Here is a 20966-nt window from a genome sequence, read left to right on the forward strand (position 1 = left end):
ATCACTTTCAATATATAATTGAATAATTATTTAAGAGACTGAATTATTATTGAAGAGATTTAATTATTTGAGCTCAAATATGTATAAAATATCATTCTCATCTTTAAATACAGTCTGAGCAGTAACCCTGACACCCTACTGCAGTGTGTAAGGAGGTAATACAGCAAGCTGTATCAAAAAGTTAGACTAGGCTGCAAGCCGACATGCTATCACTGCAAACTTATTTTGTTAATTCCACAGTGTGTCTACACACCACTTCTCTTTATAATCATCATCATACCTGTTGTAGAATCTGCAGATCTTTAGATGAATAAAATGTTTAAGGGCTGAAAACGATACTGGGTCTGTCTAAAGGAATTGTGTCCCTCTAGACACCCAGGAACATTTGGTTCCATCTCGTCAACTCCAGACCTCCAGAGGTGTACTGGCCACACTGCTCTATATTTGCTACTAGAACATTAAACACATCACAGCCCCTTTGACTTGAGTACCATTGCCCACCTGGAGAAATCCTTGATCTTTCTGATCTTCACAATCTTCCTGAACCCCAAGAACACATGAGAATTCTCCCATGACTTAACCAAGACTTGACAAATGAGGTTGAGAAACCGTTATTTTGATGTTAGAAATGCATTTTAGTTATTTTGTTGTTATATAAGCAGTAATAATTAAAGTGAAACATTGTGTGGAAAACCTATTTAAAAATCCTTTATTTTGATATTTTGAGAACTACAAATATAATTGTAACAAAAACTATTTTTCTTGCTGTAACAATATCCAGTAATAAAGAATTCATTTTCATACAGCAGTGAAAATGATTGTGTTTATCACTGTCAGTAACTAATTACACTAATTCATTTAATTAAACCAATTCTGATTCTAAACACTCTAGTCTGTCTAGAACAATTTCTACTAGATCACTCCAACTGTTCAATACCTTCAACATGAGATAGGTCATCACTGAACACAACCTCACCAACATAAAATAAACCTTTATCATAGCTTAAGAGTCATAACAGACTGTCCTGAAAGAGTTAAAGAACGGAGTCTGAATGACAGACCGTCCTGAAAGAGTTAAAGAACGGAGTCCGAATGACAGACTGTCCTGAAAGAGTTAAAGAATGGAGTCCGAATGACAGACTGTCCTGAAAGAGTTAAAGAACGGAGTCAGAATGACAGACTGTCCTAAAAGACTTAAATAACAGAGTCAGAAAGACAGACCTTCCTGAAAGAGTTAAAGAACAGAGTCCGAATGACAGACCGTCCTGAAAGAGTTAAAGAACAGAGTCAAAATGACAGACTGTCCTGAAAGAGTAAAAGAGCAGAGTCATAAATACAGACCATCCTGAAAGAGTTAAATAACAGAGTCAGAAAGACATCAAGTCAGAATGTAATCAAATATCATGTGAAAAGTGTGTACAGATATGCAACCCATCAATGACCTATTTACAGTAAAATAAAATTGCATATTTTCTAAAAAACCTGTTTCCACTTCTTACTGGCGAACACACACACACACACACACAGTTAACTTAACTCTCATTTATCCAGATGTTGTATTGAAGCTACTATATCTCACACACTTGCACTGAGGAGCCAGAACGAACACCTAACCCTGCATAGAGTGGCTCAGTGAATGTAGTGTAGAGTGTGTGTATGTGGGTCAGTGTCTGTGTGTCAGATGAGATGCTGTAGAAGGACAGAGTGCCGGCTGGACAGTCCAAATACACTCCTACTCTGCCAGACTGGTGTGGATGGAGACGTTCACCAATCTTCTTTTTGTTCTGATGAACAGAGTACCTGTTATCAATGTACTTCAGACTCCAGGACTGATTATTACGGCCAAACTGATCGTCATTACTATATCTTCTCCTCCTGGTTTCTCTGTAAGACACGGCTATATCAGCCCCCTGCCCTCTCCACTCTGCCTCCCAGTAACTGCGTCCAATCAGACACTCCACACTCAGAACATTCCCCCAACAGGTAAATCTGTCTGGATGACCAACATACGGCTGATACTCTCTCACACACTCCACCTTTCTGTTCCCCTCCGACAGAGAGAGACGGGTGTGTGCTGTGTTTGGGTCCAGAGTGAGCTTACAGGCATCTACACACACAAACACACACGTGGATTAGGGAGCAATTACACAGAATTTATGTGTGTGTGTGTGTGTGTGTGTGTGTGTGTGTGTGCGTGTGTGTATGTGACAGAGAGATACACAGAGAGAGAAAGAGTGTACATCTTACATTTTTTTACTCCTGGTTTCATCCTGATCACCCCTTTATGTTCGATCCTAAACACACACACACACACACACACACACTTCTTTGGTAAAGATGGTAAAAGGTGATAAACAACACACCCCTTATTAACCACTTATTCGATAATGTGTCACAATTATTGACACCCCAGAAATTGGTGAAGAATGTTCTAATTTCTGTTTGTTTATTAAGACCACCTGAATTAGAGAACACACACATTAAAAGAGCCAATCTTTAGAAATCAGACAATAAAATTCCGCTCCATGTCTCAAAATTCCCAGATCCACTGTTAGATCAGTAATAAAGACCTTTAAACCAGTAAAAACTTCAGAGAACCTGCAAACCTCAGTCAGCAAGATGGTGGAGATTTGCAGAAGATCTCAAGTCTCCAAACTCCAATCAGATGCTATCTCTGTGGAAACTATTTTGGAAGGCGTGTCTAAAGAACGGATGTTTTTTCATCTTACCTGAACCGTAAGCAGAACTGGGTTCTGTGGTTAGAACATTTGGTAACAAACCCTGAAGGTGACTTTGGCGTAATAGTAGGTGAATACAGAAGACCCTCAGTGTGTGATGCTTGGATCTTTCAGCAAGACGATTTACAATATCCCAGTAACAACATCTTACTAATCTGATTGGTGATGCTATTTTCATTTACTGACATGAATGCGCAAACATTTTACAGCTGTACTTCATCTTAAATCTGGCAGTATGTTTGAAGCACTTTATTTTACAGTACAGTAAATTTTTAATAGGTAAATAATCAGTAAGTCCTAGTTATTATATGGCATATACTTAGTAAGACAATAATAACTCATCTAAAATTTACCAGATATGTACAACTGTACTTATTTTACAGTTTGGACCATTAACTTCCACCTAATTAGAACCTAATATGTTTGTATCAAAACACTCTGAAAAGTCTAAGGAGAACTTGATATGTCAATTATTACATTTACCAGTCAGACTAAAAGTTGCATGGTATATTCATCTGGGCATTGTCTTTAAACCAGAACAGTTTCAAAAAGATTGGTCTCTAAGGGATTCTATACTTTGCACATGGCCATATGATACATGTTCCATTTGATGTGGTGTACCAACTTTGCAATTACGTGTCTGTTCAAAAAACACAGTTTTTCCTTACTGACCAGTTGCACTTTTCGAACTAGTCCTACAGTTTCATTCGCTCAAGTCAAAATTGGTCTTGACATAATCTGTGGACCCTGCAGGTAAAAAACACATTGGTCAAATGGTTTGTGTATTTTTGACAGATGCTGAAGACAACTAAACAACTAGCTAGATCAGCAATTAAAATGCTCTGCAGTGCCCTACTTTGCACTTACACTACTTTGCATAGAATCAAACACCTTTTAAACCTAAATAGACAATAATCAGAAAATGTGGGTCATACCAGCAAAGACATGTACAGACATACTTTTAATGCCAGTTTGACTGCCATGTTTAAGCCAGATCAGCCATCGGGAGGCTCTGTGCAGAGTTAAAGGCTCAGAATAGTTTTTGTGGAGATGGTTTTCGCATAGCTCCGACTAACAATGTGGGGTAACTGGGGAGAAAATTAACAAACGCAGACACTATGCCACAAAGCCTGTGTTTGTTTTTTGTTTTGTTTTTTAAAGAGGTGCACCATGAACATTGAGGAGCATATGTGACAGGCAAAATAATATATAGCATAAAGTATGTGAGCTTGTAAAAGTGCTTTTGGCTTCGTAAAATGCTCACAAACATTTTGCAAGAAGTATGCTGAGCTCTCTACATACTTTGCATTTAATTACAGGCCTTGTGTTTTCAAACCTAAATGCAATTGGCAATATTTACAACTTATTTCTGAATAAGTACTGATGTAATATGTAATTACTTATGCGCAAAGTATGTACAAAAAGTCACTATTATTTATTACATGTTCAATTCTGAATAATTATTGTATTGTACCATGCCCTGCCTACAGTGAGTAGCACTGTATGTATCTGACAGTTTTTAGATAAATTAGTATTGCCTTACTAAGCATGTGTCATACTTGCAAGTTGCTATGTGTTACTGACTATTTACATATGAAATACTACTATTTACCGCACCATAAAATTAAGTGCTACTGGTTTGTTTTATGAATCTGTCCCAGTAAGAACACAACTTACAGCAGTTTTTCCAGTTTACAGTGTGGATCCTCCAGTGGACCAGAGAGCAGCTTCACTCCGAAATCTCCTGGGTGATTATAGGTCAGATCTAGTTCTCTCAGGTGGGAGGGGTTTGATTTCAGAGCTGAAGCCAGAGAAGAACAGCCTTCTTCTGTAATCATACACCCCGATAATCTGTGGAAAGAAAAAAAATAAGGAACAAATGGAAGAGCCATTTACAGAGCCAAAAACAGCTGCAGAACAAACTGCTAATTTTAGAGGTTATCTTGCACAAAGGGGCATACGGATGTAAGAGAGCAGACAAATAAGTAGAAGCAAGGCCATGCAAGGTCTTAAAAGTCAACAGTACAGGCAAGAGGTTTTTTTCTGTGTCATTTCATCTGACTACAAGTACACAGTGGAGTGAAACAAATAAAACAAACACTACAGTACAGATAAATGTTCTGTAACAGGTAGCCATTGTAGCTGATGAAGTACTAGAGTGATATGGCATATTTCTTAGTGTGTTTTGAACTAACTAAAAAGGGTGAACGTTTTAGAAGGTAAGCATGCACCAAGATCTCAACATCTTTATTGCAAGACTCCACACTCGGCTCTCCTTTACTGTAAAGAAAAATGTCAATTTAAAACAGAACAACTAGATTTCGAGCAGCAGGGAATGTGCTGACAGGGGTATCAAAAAAACAGAAATGCAGTCTGAATAGGCAAAGATGCAACCAACAATCAAAAATTCCAGCAATTTCTTAATTCATGTGTAGGTATTCTTGGCAGCCAATAGATGGCAGTACCACAATAAATAAGTTGTTATCGCCATGTTTAAACATCAAACTGGAACGTCTTAAATAGGTTATTGGTGCATAGATAATCTTGCAGTTGTGAAGCAACAACCCTCTCAAGAACTCAAGAGATTCGCTCTGACATCAAACACAACAAAACTAACTCACTTAACTATTACTTTTTCACAATACATGTTTTTCAAACACTAATTGACTTACTTCAGCAGAATCTACAATACAGCAACCGAATGATGGAAAAGCAACATCTCTCACTCTACCTTCTATTGTATTCTATGTAAAACAATCCATGTAGGGATTGATAAACAAGTGGACCATTTCAGACACAGCTGTAAGCAATCACTATACTGAAACATAAATGTAAATTCTTCTGAGTGCATTTAAACACATCATTGAATTTACTTTATTAACTTCCTTTCATGTTATTGGCTATAAAGTAAGCAAATGTAAGCAAATGTAACTATTTACTGGCAATAAACTGTGCTTGTGCATATGGATTAGCAGTGTATTTTAAAAAAGGTCACCACCTGGATTTAACAAAGCAAAAAATTAAGAGCCTCCCATTGGGTAATTACTGCATAGGTGATTATGTCCCAGCTGGCAACAAGTTATTTAACCCTAACTGGTGCAGCAAGTAGCTTTTCTTATTTGTTAAACAACCATGAAAGACACATCCTGTGGTCATGAAAAAATGTGAATCTGTTTCAGAAGGGTCGAATTGTTGACATGCATCAAACAGAAAAAACATCTTAGAAGATTGCTGAAACTACTAAAATCAGGTTAAGAGTAGTCCAACGCATTATTAAAAAGTGGAAGTACAGTGGGAAAACATCATCTCAGAGGAAGGAATGTGGTCAAAAGGAAATATTGAATACTAGTAATCGTAGATATCAAATTGAGAAAAACAACAGTAGAACTCAGGGAAAAGTTTAATAGAGAAAGTAAGAGCATTTCCATACACACAATGTGAAGGGAACTCGAGGCATCGCAAGATAACAGTGCCAGAACTCATCAGGCTCAAATTGTGACAGAGTGGTTTAAGAAGCATGAGACATCTTTTTCACACATGAATTGGCCACCAATTCCTGAGAATTCCTGAGTGCTGGAGAGTGGTCCCATTATCATTACAAGATGTTGGGTGGGAAATTAATGCAACTCTGGACAGAAATAAATAAAAAGACATTGCAGGAGCTTGTGGAAACGATGCCACAGCGAAAGAGCTAGAAACGTTCCAACAAAATATTAGAGTGTGACCTTTTTTGGCCAGGCTGTGTATATGAAATGAATGTCCTCTGTTGGGTTCTCTCTGTTTTTGGGGTGTTTTTAGCCCTGTGTGTCTGTTTACCCATAACATCACACATATACGTGCATTTAGATTTTAAGTATGAATAGACTGGTTCTGTCACAAACCCATGATAAACCACTGTAATCATAGTTAACCAATTTACCTTGTTTTCCATTCAATTGGTTCCTTAGTGCCATTTCTGTGATCAGCAGTAGTATGTGCTATGGGGCAAATATGCACATTTCTTAAACAGAATGCAGGTGTTGTCATTTTCATGAAATTGTTTCCAATTTTGTATATTATCTATGACTTTGCAGCAAATCTGAATAATTTATTTATTTTTTATTATTATTATTTTGCTTTCTCAGCCACCAAGGCTCAAGGCATTTCAGATAAAGTAGGTGCTGTTTACTCGATAACACAAATAATGATGAAATCACTATAAGTATTAGTTATATTCTTTGCTAAAATCCCAAAACATCTTGAGGCAGCCATAAATGGTATAGTATACATATAAGCCTTACACAATTTGTCTTTCTATGACAACCAAAAAAACATAAAGTCAGTGGTTAGTGAGTGTCTACCTGTAAAACTTGTCAGAATGTGCTGGCCAGTAAAGTTTGTGGGATGTTGGTTTGAAATACACAGATGGAAGAAATTAGTTAGACGAACACAGGTTTGGTTGCTTTATATTGAGAAATGCATGTACACAGCAAGTATTCAGCAATTCAACAAATACAATGCAATAGATACACTAGTAGCTCTGAACCACGAGTAGACACTAAAGGAATATTGATTATTTTTAATATCAGATGTTAATATTTATCATTAATAATCTTATTTACAAAAAAACTCACCTGAGTGTCTCCAGTTTACAATGAGAACTCTTTAGTCCAGCAGAGAGCAGCTCCACTCCTGAATCCTGCAGGTCATTGTTACTGAGGTCCAGCTCCTTCAGGGAGGAGTTTACTGATTGTAGCACTGATCCCAGATTTCCACAAGAGTTACTCCCAATGTTACACATAGCTAGTCTGTAAAAGAAGAGAAAATACAACTCATCATCCAGTTTACTATACAAAATACTCACAGAAGGTTATCTGAAAAGTATAAAAGATCAAGTATACTGTGTACACTTATATAAAGACAGCATTTATGTGTGTCTTCTTCTACTACTGCAGTGATTAAAGCGAGATATGCAAATTAGATACATTAAACAGGTTAGTGTACAGTTTCTTTTTTTATTTTTCCTGTCAGGACTGAATTTACAGAAGATCCACCTGAGTGTCTTCAGTTTACAGTGGGAACTCTTCAGTCCAGCAGAGAGCAGCTCCACTTCTGAATCTTGCAGGTCATTGTTACTGAGATCCAGCTCCTTCAGGGAGGAGTTTACTGATTGTAGCACTGATCCCAGATTTCCACAAGAGTTACTCCCAATGTTACACATAGCTAGTCTGTAAAAGAAGAGAAAATACAACTCATCATCCAGTTTACTATACAAAATACTCACAGAAGGTTATCTGAAAAGTATAAAAGATCAAGTATACTGTGTACACTTATATAAAGACAGCATTTATGTGTGTCTTCTTCTACTACTGCAGTGATTAAAGCGAGAGATGCAAATTAGATACATTAAACAGGTTAGTGTACAGTTTCTTTTTTTATTTTTCCTGTCAGGACTGAATTTACAGAAGATCCACCTGAGTGTCTTCAGTTTACAGTGGGAACTCTTCAGTCCAGCAGAGAGCAGCTCCACTCCTGAATCTTGCAGGTCATTGTTACTGAGATCCAGCTCTTTCAGAGAGGAGTTTACTGATTGTAGAGCAGAGCAGAGAGCATAGCAGGAGTCTTTGGTGAGAGAACAGCCAGCCAGTCTACAAAATATATAATAAACATAAATCTTAAAAAATAAATGAAATACAAACAGTCCCAATAAAAGTTTTTACCCCTTCACCACCAGGTGTTTTCTCTTTCAATTGCTTTTATGAACTGATTCATGCTTAATGTCATGTACTAAGTACCAATACAAAAAAACTAACTATATTGTAGGCTTAAAACTATAACAGCTTTCTGTATGGTCTCTTTGATGTTTCTCCTAAACTGTGTTACAAGCAAAGTTCTTTAGACAATATGCACCCCTTGTGGAGCTCTTACAGCAACTCCTTTAGGCCAACACACCTCTTGAATATTTTAGCTAGAATGCACCACAGTAAATATAATTTGGCTTTTTTTTAGAAATTTACAAACTTTCTACAAAGTAAAGACAATTGAATACAAAAATATATAGTGTAAAAAAGTGACTACATAAATGTTAATCCCCTTTAAGTAAATATTTTGTAATTGTAATGGCTGCACTTAACACTTCTCAATCAGGTTTGCACATCTAAACTCCTCTTTGCAAAACTGCTGCACCCCCTGTCAGGTTACAGGTTATTTTCATGTCCAGCCACATGTTCTCTATTGGTTTGACTTAGCAACTCCAGAACATTCCCCTTAGTGTCTTTTAACCATTTCTGTGTAGTTTTCACTGCATGGTCACTTCATGTCATTTTTTTTGCTGCATAATAAACCTTATCCCCAGTTGTAGTTTTTTCGATTGTCCTCCAGGATGTTCTGCATTGATTTTACTCTCCACCTTCACAAGCCTACCAGGACGTGCTACCTGCTAGTGTGAATTGACTGATTTAATTTTCTTTCCTGCTCTTCCATAAAGCTTGACTGGTAAAGAACCCAGGCAAAAGATGCAGAGCAGTGTTTCCGCTTCATATATTTTGCCAATGCTGCTTCAGAATTTTATGAAATGTGAAAAGTGCAATTGTAAAAAAAATGCAGGGAACTTGATTTGAAACAAAGGATGCAGAAAGTGGAGACATAAGATGATGCCCAATACATTATTGTATTATCTCTACACACTCGACAAGAGGGAGGGAGAAATAAAGACAGGGAAAGAAAGGTAGATTAACCTAGATTAAACTAGCTAATGTTAAATTAGAGAGGTTTCACAGTTGAAAAGAAAAGCATGCAGATGTTTCATGACTTTGACAAGAGAAAGGCATCCAGTTTTTTGGTAAACAAACAAATGCTAAGGCCAGGTTAACTCAGCTAACGTTACTATCCTAACCATGTACAGCTCATATCTTACAGCTAACAGTTTACAATGGGTGAAAGATGACATGTGTATATGTCAATGTATCTAAATAGATAGTTTTCAAAGTTTATATTGCAGTTAGGTTTCACTGTATTCCAATTAATTGTTTGAAATGTATTGTTTTTCAGTTTAAAAAAATAAATTGAATGGAAATCATGTAAATGCATACCCATCTGTGTTACTTAAACAGCTCAAACTATTTCATGCTCTCTGGAATATTGTGGAACTTTTTTAGATGGTAAGACAAGTATTAAATATAAATGTAAGTAGGTTACTAATGTATACATAATTTCTATTTTCTACAAAATCTGAGAATGCACAGGTCTTGTGTATAAATGCGTCAGGTCTGAGGACTAGGAATGTTCCAATCCGATCCAGTGACTCAGAATCAGAATATTTTTTTAAAGGCTCGGGTATCTGCTTTTAAAGCTCAATATACTTCCAATCTTTGGTTTTGTTGTAGCAAAAAAAGGTCTCAAAAAGGTGTCTCCGTCTGCAGAACTGACGCTCACTGAAGCATTTTTTTTATTACACCATTACAGAAGATTAGCAGTTTTAAAATACACAAACCAGCTCAATAGATTACATTACATTTTTCTGATGGTTGATGTAAACGTTTCATGAATCTGTATGTGATTTCCCGATTAGACAAGTGCATGAATGAGTATGTGTACAGATGTTCCTAATCAATTCAGTGTGTGGGAGATGTTCTATGAATATAGATGTTGTGTTATTGAAGCTCTAACACTCACACAGCTCTTCTGCAGACAGTCACAGCTGGGATCAGTCTCCTATAACCCTCCTCTGATGTGTTGTATTTCTTCATGTCCAACTCCTCCAGCACCTCCTCTGAGGTCAGAAGCATGCAGGCTAGTGCTGAACACTGTCCAGGAGAGAGATTCACTTGTGGGCGTTTCTCTGATTTTAGATACTTCTGAAGCTCTTTGGAGAGAGACTGGTCCTTCATTTCAGACAGACAGAGGAACAGATTGATGGATCTCTCAGTAGATAGAGATCTGTGATGTTGTCTACCATCTCCTTTGATTATGCTCTTGATGTACTCTGTGGTTTTCTCTGAGTGTGTGTGTGTGTCTGTCAGTAGACCCTGTAAGAGTCTCTGATTAGACCGTAGTGAGATGCCCAGCAGGAAACGGAGGAAAAGATCCAGGTGTCCGTTCTGACTTTCTACAGCTTTATCCACAGCTCCCATCAGAAGATCATTCAGTGGAAAACATTCAGTCCACTCTCTCTGTTCTGGTTTAAAACACTGCAGTTCATCCATCTTTTTGTTCTGGTAGCAGTAAAACACATAAACAGCAGCCAGGAACTCCTGAAAGCTCAGATGAACAAAGCAGTAGACCTTCCTCTGGTAAAGCACACATTCCTCCCTAAAGATCTCAGTGAATACCCCAGAATACACTGAGGCCTCAGTGATGTCTATACCGCTCTCTCTCAGGTCCTCTTCATAGAACATCACATTGCCCTTCATCAGCTGTTTGAAAGCCAGTTCAGCCAGTTTCAGAAGCTCGGGTCTGTTGGATTCCAGCAGTTTCTTTGGGTCTCTCTCATGGTTCTCCTCATACTTCTGGTTCTTCATGTTGGTCTGAGTGATCAGGAAGTGGGAGTACATTTCAGTCAGAGTTTTAGGGATTTCTGAGTGATGATGTTTGATGAGTCTCTGAAGCACAGTGGCTGAGATCCAGCAGAAGACAGGAATGTGGCACATGATGTGGAGGCTCCTCGCTGTCTTAATGTGGGAGATGATTCTCTGGGCTTGGTCTTGGTCACTGATCCTCTTCCTGAAGTACTCCTCCTTCTGTGGGTCATTGAATCCCTGGATTTCCGTCACACAGTTGATGTGTTTAGGAGGGATCTGATTGGCTGCTGCTGGTCGGCAGGTTATCCAGATTAGAGCAGAGGGAAGCAGATCTCCTTTGATGAGGTTGGTCATCAACACACCCACTGATGATGTCATGGTGATGTCAGATATTTTCTCACACTCCTCAAAGTTCAGTGGAATTCGGCTTTCATCCAGACCATCAAATATGAACACAGCTTTGATCTCCTCATAGATCTTTGGGTCCAGGACTTTAAGCTCAGGATGGAAGTCACACAGAAGTCCATGAAGACTGTACTGATGATCTTTAATCAAGTTCAGCTCCCGGAACGGAAGAACAAACATGAAATCTACATCCTGATTGGCTTTTCCCTTGGCCCAGTCCAGAATGAACTTCTGCACAGAGACAGTTTTTCCAATTCCAGCAATGCCTTTAGTCAGCACACTTTTGAGATCTGGAACTTTTGGTTCTTTGTGTTTGAGACCTTTATGATCTGGTAGAGGTTTAAAGATGTCTGAGCAATTGATTGGAGTATCTTCTCTATGTCTCCTGGGTGTTTTCTCCATCTGTAGAACCTCATGTTCTTCATTCACTCCTTCACTCTCTCCCTCTATGATGTAGAGCTGTGTGTAAATCCTGTTCAGGAGGGTTTTATTCTCTTCTGTTTTAATTCCCTCAAATAAGCTCTTGTACTTCTTCTTCATGCTGCTTTTGTGTCTCCTCATGACTCTGTGCAGGACATTGTCCACCGGTTGTTGAAAACCCTGCTGCAGTGGAACAGCTTTCACCAGAGTCCGAGCGTGTGTGTGGGGTGCTGTGTCTATGGAGCTCTGCCTGATGTGATGGTCACACACAGTAACACAAACATCAGAAACACAAAATAAACTACTGAACTGTTCACCACAATCGTTCACTATTTAAGAATATAAATATCATACTTATCACTCCCCTATTGAGGAAGTTTTTCCAATTTCTTTCACTTCCACAGATGTAATCAATCAATCAAAGTCTAAATGTTTCATCTTTAGTTTTAAAGTAGACTAATGATGCTGATACCAAACAATAGAAGCTAATAGTTATCAATAGTTTGCAAGGTTTTCAACTTCTAGATAATGTCAGCCTCAGATTAAAGCTAAAGAACCCAAAATGTGGACACTTAAAATATGTTCATTGACTATATTGACTTAACTGTGTAGATTAGATTTCTATATAATTCTGATTTGAAAATCTGCATAGCTTTTGATGATTCCGGATTAGTCTGGAGAACTTACACACAATAATTCATCATATTTAAAACATGTTTTCATAAGTGTTCATACTAAGCAGTTTAAAATCATACTTTGATATCCAGTCATAATAATATATACTCCTGAATATTTTAATATTCATTAATATTTATTCATTTGTCTGTATTTTTATAAATGTTATAATAAAATGTTTAAATTTTAAACTAGTTTTAAATACGTCTTAAATAAATATTTGTCTTATTCATGTCCAATTTTTCATACTAATAAACATGAGTACAGGGAGTTGCTCTCCCTGTTCCACTGCTGAGGATTAAAGTCATAGTCAGGGAAGTGTGCTCTCTATATAATAAGGTTCTGTTGCTTTAGAGTTACACCAAATAAAACTCACTCTGGGTCACACAGTGCAGCTCTACAGCTGTATGCAGGAGAATCCTCCATGGATTGGTCACTCTTCATAGAGACACAGCTGGGTTCTGCTCCTTCACTGTTGAATGCAGGAGGATCCTTCATGGATCGGTCACTCTTTATAGAGACACAGCTGGGTTCTGCTCCTCCACTGCTGAATGCAGGAGGATCCTTCATGGATCGGTCACTCTTTATAGAGACACAGCTGGGTTCTGCTCCTCCACTGCTGAATGCAGGAGGATCCTCCATGGATCGGTCACTCTTCATAGAGACACAGCTGGGTTCTGCTCCTTCACTGTTGAATGCAGGAGGATCCTTCATGGATCGGTCACTCTTTATAGAGACACAGCTGGGTTCTGCTACTTCACTGCTGAATGCAGGAGGTTTCTCCATGGATCAGTCAATCTTCATAGACTCTCATCTGGGTTCGGGAGGTTCTGCAGGCCTTCTTCCCCCTGAGATCAGTTGATCTACAATGAGAGTAAAGTGTTCAGTAAATACTTTCTTTAGTCTGAGTGTAAGAAACAGTATTTGCCACCAGCTTGCTCAAAAGAAGCTGGGACCGGATCTCTGTAAAGCTGCTTTGTGATTTGTTGTTAAAAGTTTTCACTCTACACACACACACGGTTCTCTGTGAATAGTTCATCCATAAAAAATTTACATGTAATCAAATGATCAAGTGTTAAACATGCTAGTAAGTGAACCCTTTCTAATTACCTGGATTTCTGCACGGATATTATTAAAATGTATTCTGATTGTTATCTCGGTTACAATTATAGACAAACACAATCTAACTGAACTTCTAACACACAACCAGCTGTGATGACCCTGTATTTTATTAATCACATTTTGTCTTAGATGGGCAACAATGCTGTTTGTCCAGCTGCTTCTTCCTTCAAGAGACATACACAGACATGCCATAAGTCATGGGACTGTAACCAGCTTTGTCCCACAACTTTTGTGGGATATGCGTGAGGCATCCCGCATTGAATGTGCATGTAATTTCTGCCAGAAGCCGTCCCCTGAAGTAACACTTCTTGAGCAATTTTCCCATCCAACTATCCCATGACTTAATAAGTGTACAAGATCAGACATTATATACATTTGAACAGAAACTTTTCATGATAAACGTGTCATGTCATGGGCAAACCTTTTGGCACTTCATATAATGTCATAATTCCATGATGAATGAACAAGTAAAAATGCTTTGAGATTACTTAACATAAAATAATTTAACATTGACTTCCATTGAGTCTGTTCCTCAAAAGTTCTCCAGTTTATTATTATCCATTTTTTTTACTTCTCTGGAGGAAACCAGTATCATCTCCATTTTTCCCTTTTTCTGTCTACCATTAGTCTTTGGGAATCCTCTAATTCAGTTTTTTTTCTTTGGAGGAAACTATTGTCCTTCTTTTTATCTTTGTTTTGTTTTCATTTCTACATTTCCCCTGTCATTTGGGCTGGCCAGCATTCCCCTGGTGTCCTTTGTTCTTTTTGATATTTTCTCACTGCTTGGTTGACGATCGTTCTTTTATTTTTTTATTTTTTTATTTTTTGGTTACTTGGCAGTACCACATTGGAAGAAAAAAGAGAAAAAAATCAACAAATATTTAAAAATTTCAAATACAAGATTTATGTGTGACAGCACCAATATGAAGCCTAAACATATGTTACTTTTATTAAAACTATATTCGAGACCTAAAAGGCCATTAAAAGGACATTTGAGACATGCATTCCAGTCTAAACTTGAACACGTTTTGCCGGTACTTGGGGAAGTCATTAATACAGAGGTTCTCTGCATTATGGATATTTCTTTCAAGTGCTCCATAAAAGATATTAACAATACACCTGTCCTACAATACTAGAGCATTAATTATCAGTACATGTAGCTGAATTAGAAAGCTATCTTTTCTAAAAATGTTGTTAATAACCTGGGAATCAAATAGACAAACATTTATTTAATATTTAATAGGTATATTTTTTTTAGATATAACAGTCAGGAATCCATGAATCTTTTATTATCTCGAGAGACTTGTGACATTTCTGGTCAAACAGGTGGCTACTGCATATTCTATGGATTCTTACATCCATGTTTCTGTTCCTGCCTGAAGATTCAGATTCAAACATTGATTCATATCAACTCTACATCCACAGCAGAAACAACAGGCTGCAGAACAGACAGTCAGATCTGATCTGCTTTACATTTCATATGGTACTGATCCACTTTATGCTAAACGCGCACACACACACTTTCCGTTCAGATTAGAAACAACTTTACAGGTAATCATCACATGACCTACTGTACGCAGCTTTTGACTCTGTTCTCTTTAAGTGTGTAAATCTGCTTAATACTGAAGATCAGAATCACTAACAGAGAGAAACACAACACTACAGTCACATCTGAGACAATCTGAGAGCACTGCTACCTTTTCTGAGGCTCCTCTAGAAGTTCTTTAGTCAGCAAGTCCGTCTTTATCCACCTTAAGCGAAAGCGAAACTTTGTCAGGGTGTTTCTGCGTTTCTGGGTTGTGCAGGAGCGCCCCCAACAGGACTGCTGTGCAGTGTTGTGAGGTGAATTGGCTGAAGGAGAATTTAACAGAACATCCATGTTTACATGTTTGGCTAATTCTTCACTGAGGGGAACTTTTATGTCCCCAGGTTGTTACATATTACATATTTAAGTAATTCAATATATTATTTCTTGCACCAGCAAAATATAATCAAAATTACGATTTCAGTTTTTAAATGTTTTAAACATCAATATTTTGCTGCTTTAGCCTCGTCAGCAATGGCAAAAAAAAACTTTCAATTCATTAAAAAAGTTTTTTTTTTTTTTTTATAATAACATATAATTACATTTTACCACATAAAAACATAAAGAAACATAATGTATTGATTAGGTTAATATATAAACAACTTTTTCGTATTTTACAATATCTCACATAGGGTTATGAGTTCAATCCCCACTCCAATGCCTTCACTATTTGTGAAGAGTTTGGTGTGTCCTCACAGTGATTGCTATGGTAGGTGATTTGGCTATGCAATTATCATAAAGCTGTACATATTTCATTTCACCAACAGAAACCAGGAGTGGAAAGAGGATATAAAAATAATCTTTATTTACCTGCTGTGTTTTGGTCCATTTTGGTTGGTACGCTCGCTTCTTCAGGAATTCAGGACTTTTGGGGACATGGTGTGAATAGAGAGGCTATTAGAAATGGGATGGGGTGGGGGAGAGTGTGCGAGCGAGTGAGAGAGAAATAGATAGAAAGAGAGAGAGGGAGAGAGAGAGAAGATGGGGTGAGGGATAGTTTGCGAGAAAGTAAAAAATATGAATAAACCTACTGCATGATCAGGAGGAACCCATGATCCATGTTGATGTCTGAAAGGTTAAAAACGGAAATCATAATGATTTTGGGTAATTATGAATTTTAATTAATTCAAATGATTTTGAATTCATTACTGAGGTATTTATTTTAAAATAAAGTCTTTCTAACATGAGTTTATAACCTGAGTTTAAAACCCTGGGGACCCATCAGTGAAGAATTACCCAAATCTAGAAACATGGACATTCTGTTAAATTTTCCTCCAACTAATTTACCTCGCAACACTGCACAGCAGTCCTGTTGGGGGCGCTCCTGCACAACCCAGAAAGGCAGAAACACCCTAAAACGAGCCACACCTTATCCCACAGTTTCGGTTTCACTAAAGGTGGAGGAAGTCGGACTTTCTGGCTGAAGAACTTCTAGAGGAGCTTCAGAAAAGGTAACAGTGCTCTCAGTTTGTCTCTGATGTGACTGTAGTGTTGTGTTTCTCTATGTTAGTGATTCTAATCTTCAGTATCAAGTAGATTTACACACTCCAACAGGACAGACACTCAAACTTTACACAGTAACACGTGATTATTACCTGTCAAGGTGTTTCTTAGCTAAAGTGTTTGTGTGTGTGTGTGTGTGTGTGTATTTTTCAGTATAAAGGTGGATTAGTACAATGTGAAATGTCTTTTGTTTCAATGTCCAGTCTGATGTTTCTGATGTGAGTTATGTGTGTTACGGTCCAAGTTGGAGTCTGAATCTTCAGACAGGAGCTGAAATAACATAGAAAAAATAGAAAAAAGGTGCAGTAACACTGTGTGACCCAGAAGACCAGTTTGACAAGTGTTTTGTTCCAGGCAGTGATACCCAGCACTCCAACGAGAGTGAATCACTCATTTTTCACTCAAGCACTCATTATATGACTCAGTCGCTCAGTCAGTGTTATTGATCATTGTTTCTAAGGTGTTTGTATCTGAACTGCTGTTTACTGAAGTGCTGAAAATCTACACTTCATTATTTAGGACAGCTGTGAGGACAGCTGAGAGGATCATCGGAGTCTCTATCCCCTCTGTCATGGACATTTACACCACCCGCTGCATCCGCAAAGCAACCAGCATTGTGGATGACTCCACCCACCCTTCACACAGACTGTTCTCCCTCCTGCCATCAGGAAGAAGGTACCGCAGCATCCGGTCCAACACGACCAGACTCTGCAACAGCTTCTTCCCCCAAGCCATCAGACTTCTCAACTCAACTCAACTTCTGAACTGATTTTTCTGTTACATGCACTCTCTCTCCATCCATTTACCCCAGATAAAATGGGAAGCATTTTTGCACAAAGCATTTGCACTAATAACGTTACTACGTCACTGGACTTTGGATACTGGATATTTATTACACATCGCACAATTTGCACACTACCGGCAATTATTTAGTATTCTCTGTCTGTACTGTGTTGTGTTGTCTGTCCGCACTTGTTTGTTTGTGTTGCACTTGTGTTTTGTATGCACTGTCTATGTTGCACCATGGTCCTGGAGGAACGTTGTTTCGTTTCACTGTGTGCTCTGTATGTAGTTGAAATGACAATAAAAACCACTTGACTTGACTTGACTTGACTTGACTTGACTTAATACTGAAAGACTGATTAACTCAGTTCTGATTCTTCAGTTCAAATAACTATTTTTATATTAGTATATAAAACAATAAGCATTCTAATTATTTAGACTCAAAATACTATTTTTTCAGGTTAACCTTATTTCATATATCACACCTATGGTTATGACTTAAAACCTCAGCAGGACAGTCCAGTGTGTCCAGTCACTGGCTATATGGTATTGATGCTAAAATGCTATAATTCTAAGGACGTGTTGCATCAAAGGTAAAAAAAGGTAAAGGTGCACGTATTTGTCACTGTACAGTGTACACTGTGCAGCGAAATGTGTCCTCTGCATTTAACCCATCTGTGGTAGTGAACACACACTCACACTAGTGATCTAGGGGCAATGAGTTCACACACACCCAGAGCGGTGGGCAGCCAACTCCAGCACCCGGGGAGCAGAGAGGGTAAAGGGCCTTGCTCAAGGGCCCAACAGTGGCAGCTTGCCAAGCCCGGGAATCGAACCCACCACCCTGTTATCGATAACCGGCGCTCTAACCGCTGAGGCACCACTGCCCCAGTTTCTGTTTGTCTTGCATATATGTGGTCTTATGAGAGATTCTTTTTAGGGGGTTGAATAATTCTGAGATTGCTGTTGTCATTAAGAGTGGCATGCTATATTAAATTTGGAGAAAGCTCTTGTTCTATAAGCTGTGTTCAGCTATTTAAATTGGTTTTCTTTGATGTTCTATTTGACCTCCTATCAGGCAGAGCTCCATAGACACAGCACCACACACACACACACTGGTGGGGGGAACTGTAGCCCTGCAGCAGGATTCTCAGCAACCAGTGGACGATGTCCTGTACAGAGTCATGAGGAGACACAAAAGCAGCATGAAGAAGAAGTATGAAAGCTTATTTGAGGGAATCAAAACAGAAGAGAATAGAACCCTCCTGAACAGGATTTACATACAGCTCTACATCATAGAGGGAGAGAGTGAAGGAGTGAATAAAGAACACAAGGGACTACAGATGGAGAAAACACCCAGGAGACACAGAGAAGATGCTCCAATCAACTGCACAGACATCTTTAAACCTCTACAAGATCATAAAGGTCCAGATCTCAGAAGTGTGCTGACTAAAGGCATTGCTGGAATTGGGAAAACTGTCTCTGTGCAGAAGTTCGGACAGGGCAGAGGGAAAAGCCAATCAGGATGTAGATTTCATGTGTGTTCTTTCGTTCCGGGAGCTGAACTTGATTAAAGACCATCAGTACAGTCTTCATGGACTTCTGTGTGACTTCCATCCTGAGCTTAAAGACCTGGATCCAAAGATCTATGCGGAGATCAAAGCTGTGTTCATATTTGATGGTCTGGATGAAAGTAGAATTCCTCTGAACTTTAAGGAGTGTGAGAAAGTATCTGACATCACCATGACATCATCAGTGGGTGTATTGATGACCAACCTCATCAAAGGAGAGCTGCTTCCCTCTGCTCTAATCTGGATAACCTGCCGACCAGCAGCAGCCAATCAGATCCCTCCTAAACACATCAACCGTGTGACGGAAATCCAGGGATTCAACGACCCACAGAAGGAGGAGTACTTCAGGAAGAGGATCAGTGACCAAGACCAAGCCCAGAAAATCATCTCCCACATTAAGACAGTGAGGAGCCTCCACACACTTCCTGATCACTCAGACCAACATGAAGAACCAGAAGTATGAGGAGAAAGATGAGAGAGACCCACAGAAACTGTTGGAATCCAATCGAACTATGGTTCTGAAACTGACTGAATTGGCTTTTAAACAGCTGATGAAGGGCAATGTGATGTTCTATGAAGAGGACCTGAGAGAGAGCGGTATTGACACTGAGGCCTCAGTGTATTCTGGGGTTTTCACTGAGATCTTTAGGGAGGAGTGTGTGCTTTACCAGAGGAAGGTCTACTGCTTTGTTCATCTGAGCTTTCAGGAGTTCCTGGCTGCTGTTTATGTGTTTCACTGCTATGAAAGCAAGAACATGAAGGAACTACAGTGTTTTATACCACAGTACAGACAAAATGTTCCTCTGGATGAGCTGCTATTATATAAACCGCGATACAGAGAAAATGTTCCACTGGATGAGCTGCTGATGGGAGCTGTGGATAAAGCTGTAGAGAGTCAGGCTGGACACTTGGATCTTTTTCTTCGTTTCTTGCTGGACATCTCACTGGAGTCCAATCAGAGACTCTTACAGGGTCTATTGACACACACACACACTCAGAGACAACTACTGAGTACATCAAAAACTTAATCAAAGGAGATGATCCAGAACATCACAGTTCTCTTACTACTGAGAGATCCATCAATCTGTTTCTCTGTCTGTATGAAATGAAGGACCAGTCTCTCTCCAGAGAAATCCAGGAGTATCTAAAATCAGAAAAATGCTCAAGAGTGAAGCTCTCTCCTGGACAGTGTTCAGTTTTAGCCTGCATGCTTCTGACCTCAGATGAGGTGCTGGAGGAACTGGACCTAAAGAAATACAACACATCAGAAGAGGGTTATAGGAGACTGATCCCAGCTGTCACTGTCTGCAGAAGGGCTGTGTGAGTGTTTTATCCACATTAACTCAAAATCTACATTCATATTTGTTATTAAATGTTGATGATTGAGTAAAAACATTGACCTCGTTTCAGTAAGAATATCAGTAATAGCATTTTGTCCTGTTTATTTTAGTCAGAGTTTGTATATTTATTAAGGGTTTAATGGTACATAAGTCACAGCAAGACAGCCCTCCCCACTCTCTCTTTGCAGAAGGCATAAGACTTTCTTAGGCTTCCTTTCACTTACTTATTTTGTGTGGTAGTTGGTACATCTTGTATGCAAATGTTAGCATATCTTGCACACACTTTTAAGACACAGAAAGACAGGAAAACAGCTGACCAATCCAAA

The 20966-nt window shown here is 38.6% G+C and overlaps 1 protein-coding gene and 1 pseudogene across 1 annotated transcript; one reads left to right on the forward strand and one right to left on the reverse strand.

The window, feature by feature from the left end:
• Positions 1–724: 724 nt before the first annotated feature.
• Positions 725–15620, reverse strand: LOC140565017 (uncharacterized). The gene is made up of 9 exons (XM_072690755.1): positions 15556–15620; positions 13113–13599; positions 10392–12311; positions 8192–8365; positions 7772–7945; positions 7352–7525; positions 4416–4589; positions 2248–2294; positions 725–2107 (listed from the first exon to the last, which is right to left on the reverse strand). The coding sequence occupies exons 2-9, from the start codon at positions 13520–13522 to the stop codon at positions 1569–1571; spliced, it is 3612 nt and encodes a 1203-aa protein (XP_072546856.1). The 5' UTR covers positions 13523–13599; positions 15556–15620; the 3' UTR covers positions 725–1568.
• A 2661-nt stretch (positions 15621–18281) lies between these two features.
• Positions 18282–20966, forward strand: part of LOC140565121 (NACHT, LRR and PYD domains-containing protein 3-like) — a 55825-nt pseudogene continuing 53140 nt past the window's right edge.

Source organism: Salminus brasiliensis, chromosome 11 (assembly GCF_030463535.1).
Source record: "Salminus brasiliensis chromosome 11, fSalBra1.hap2, whole genome shotgun sequence".
NCBI classification, from domain to species: Eukaryota; Metazoa; Chordata; class Actinopteri; order Characiformes; family Bryconidae; genus Salminus; species Salminus brasiliensis.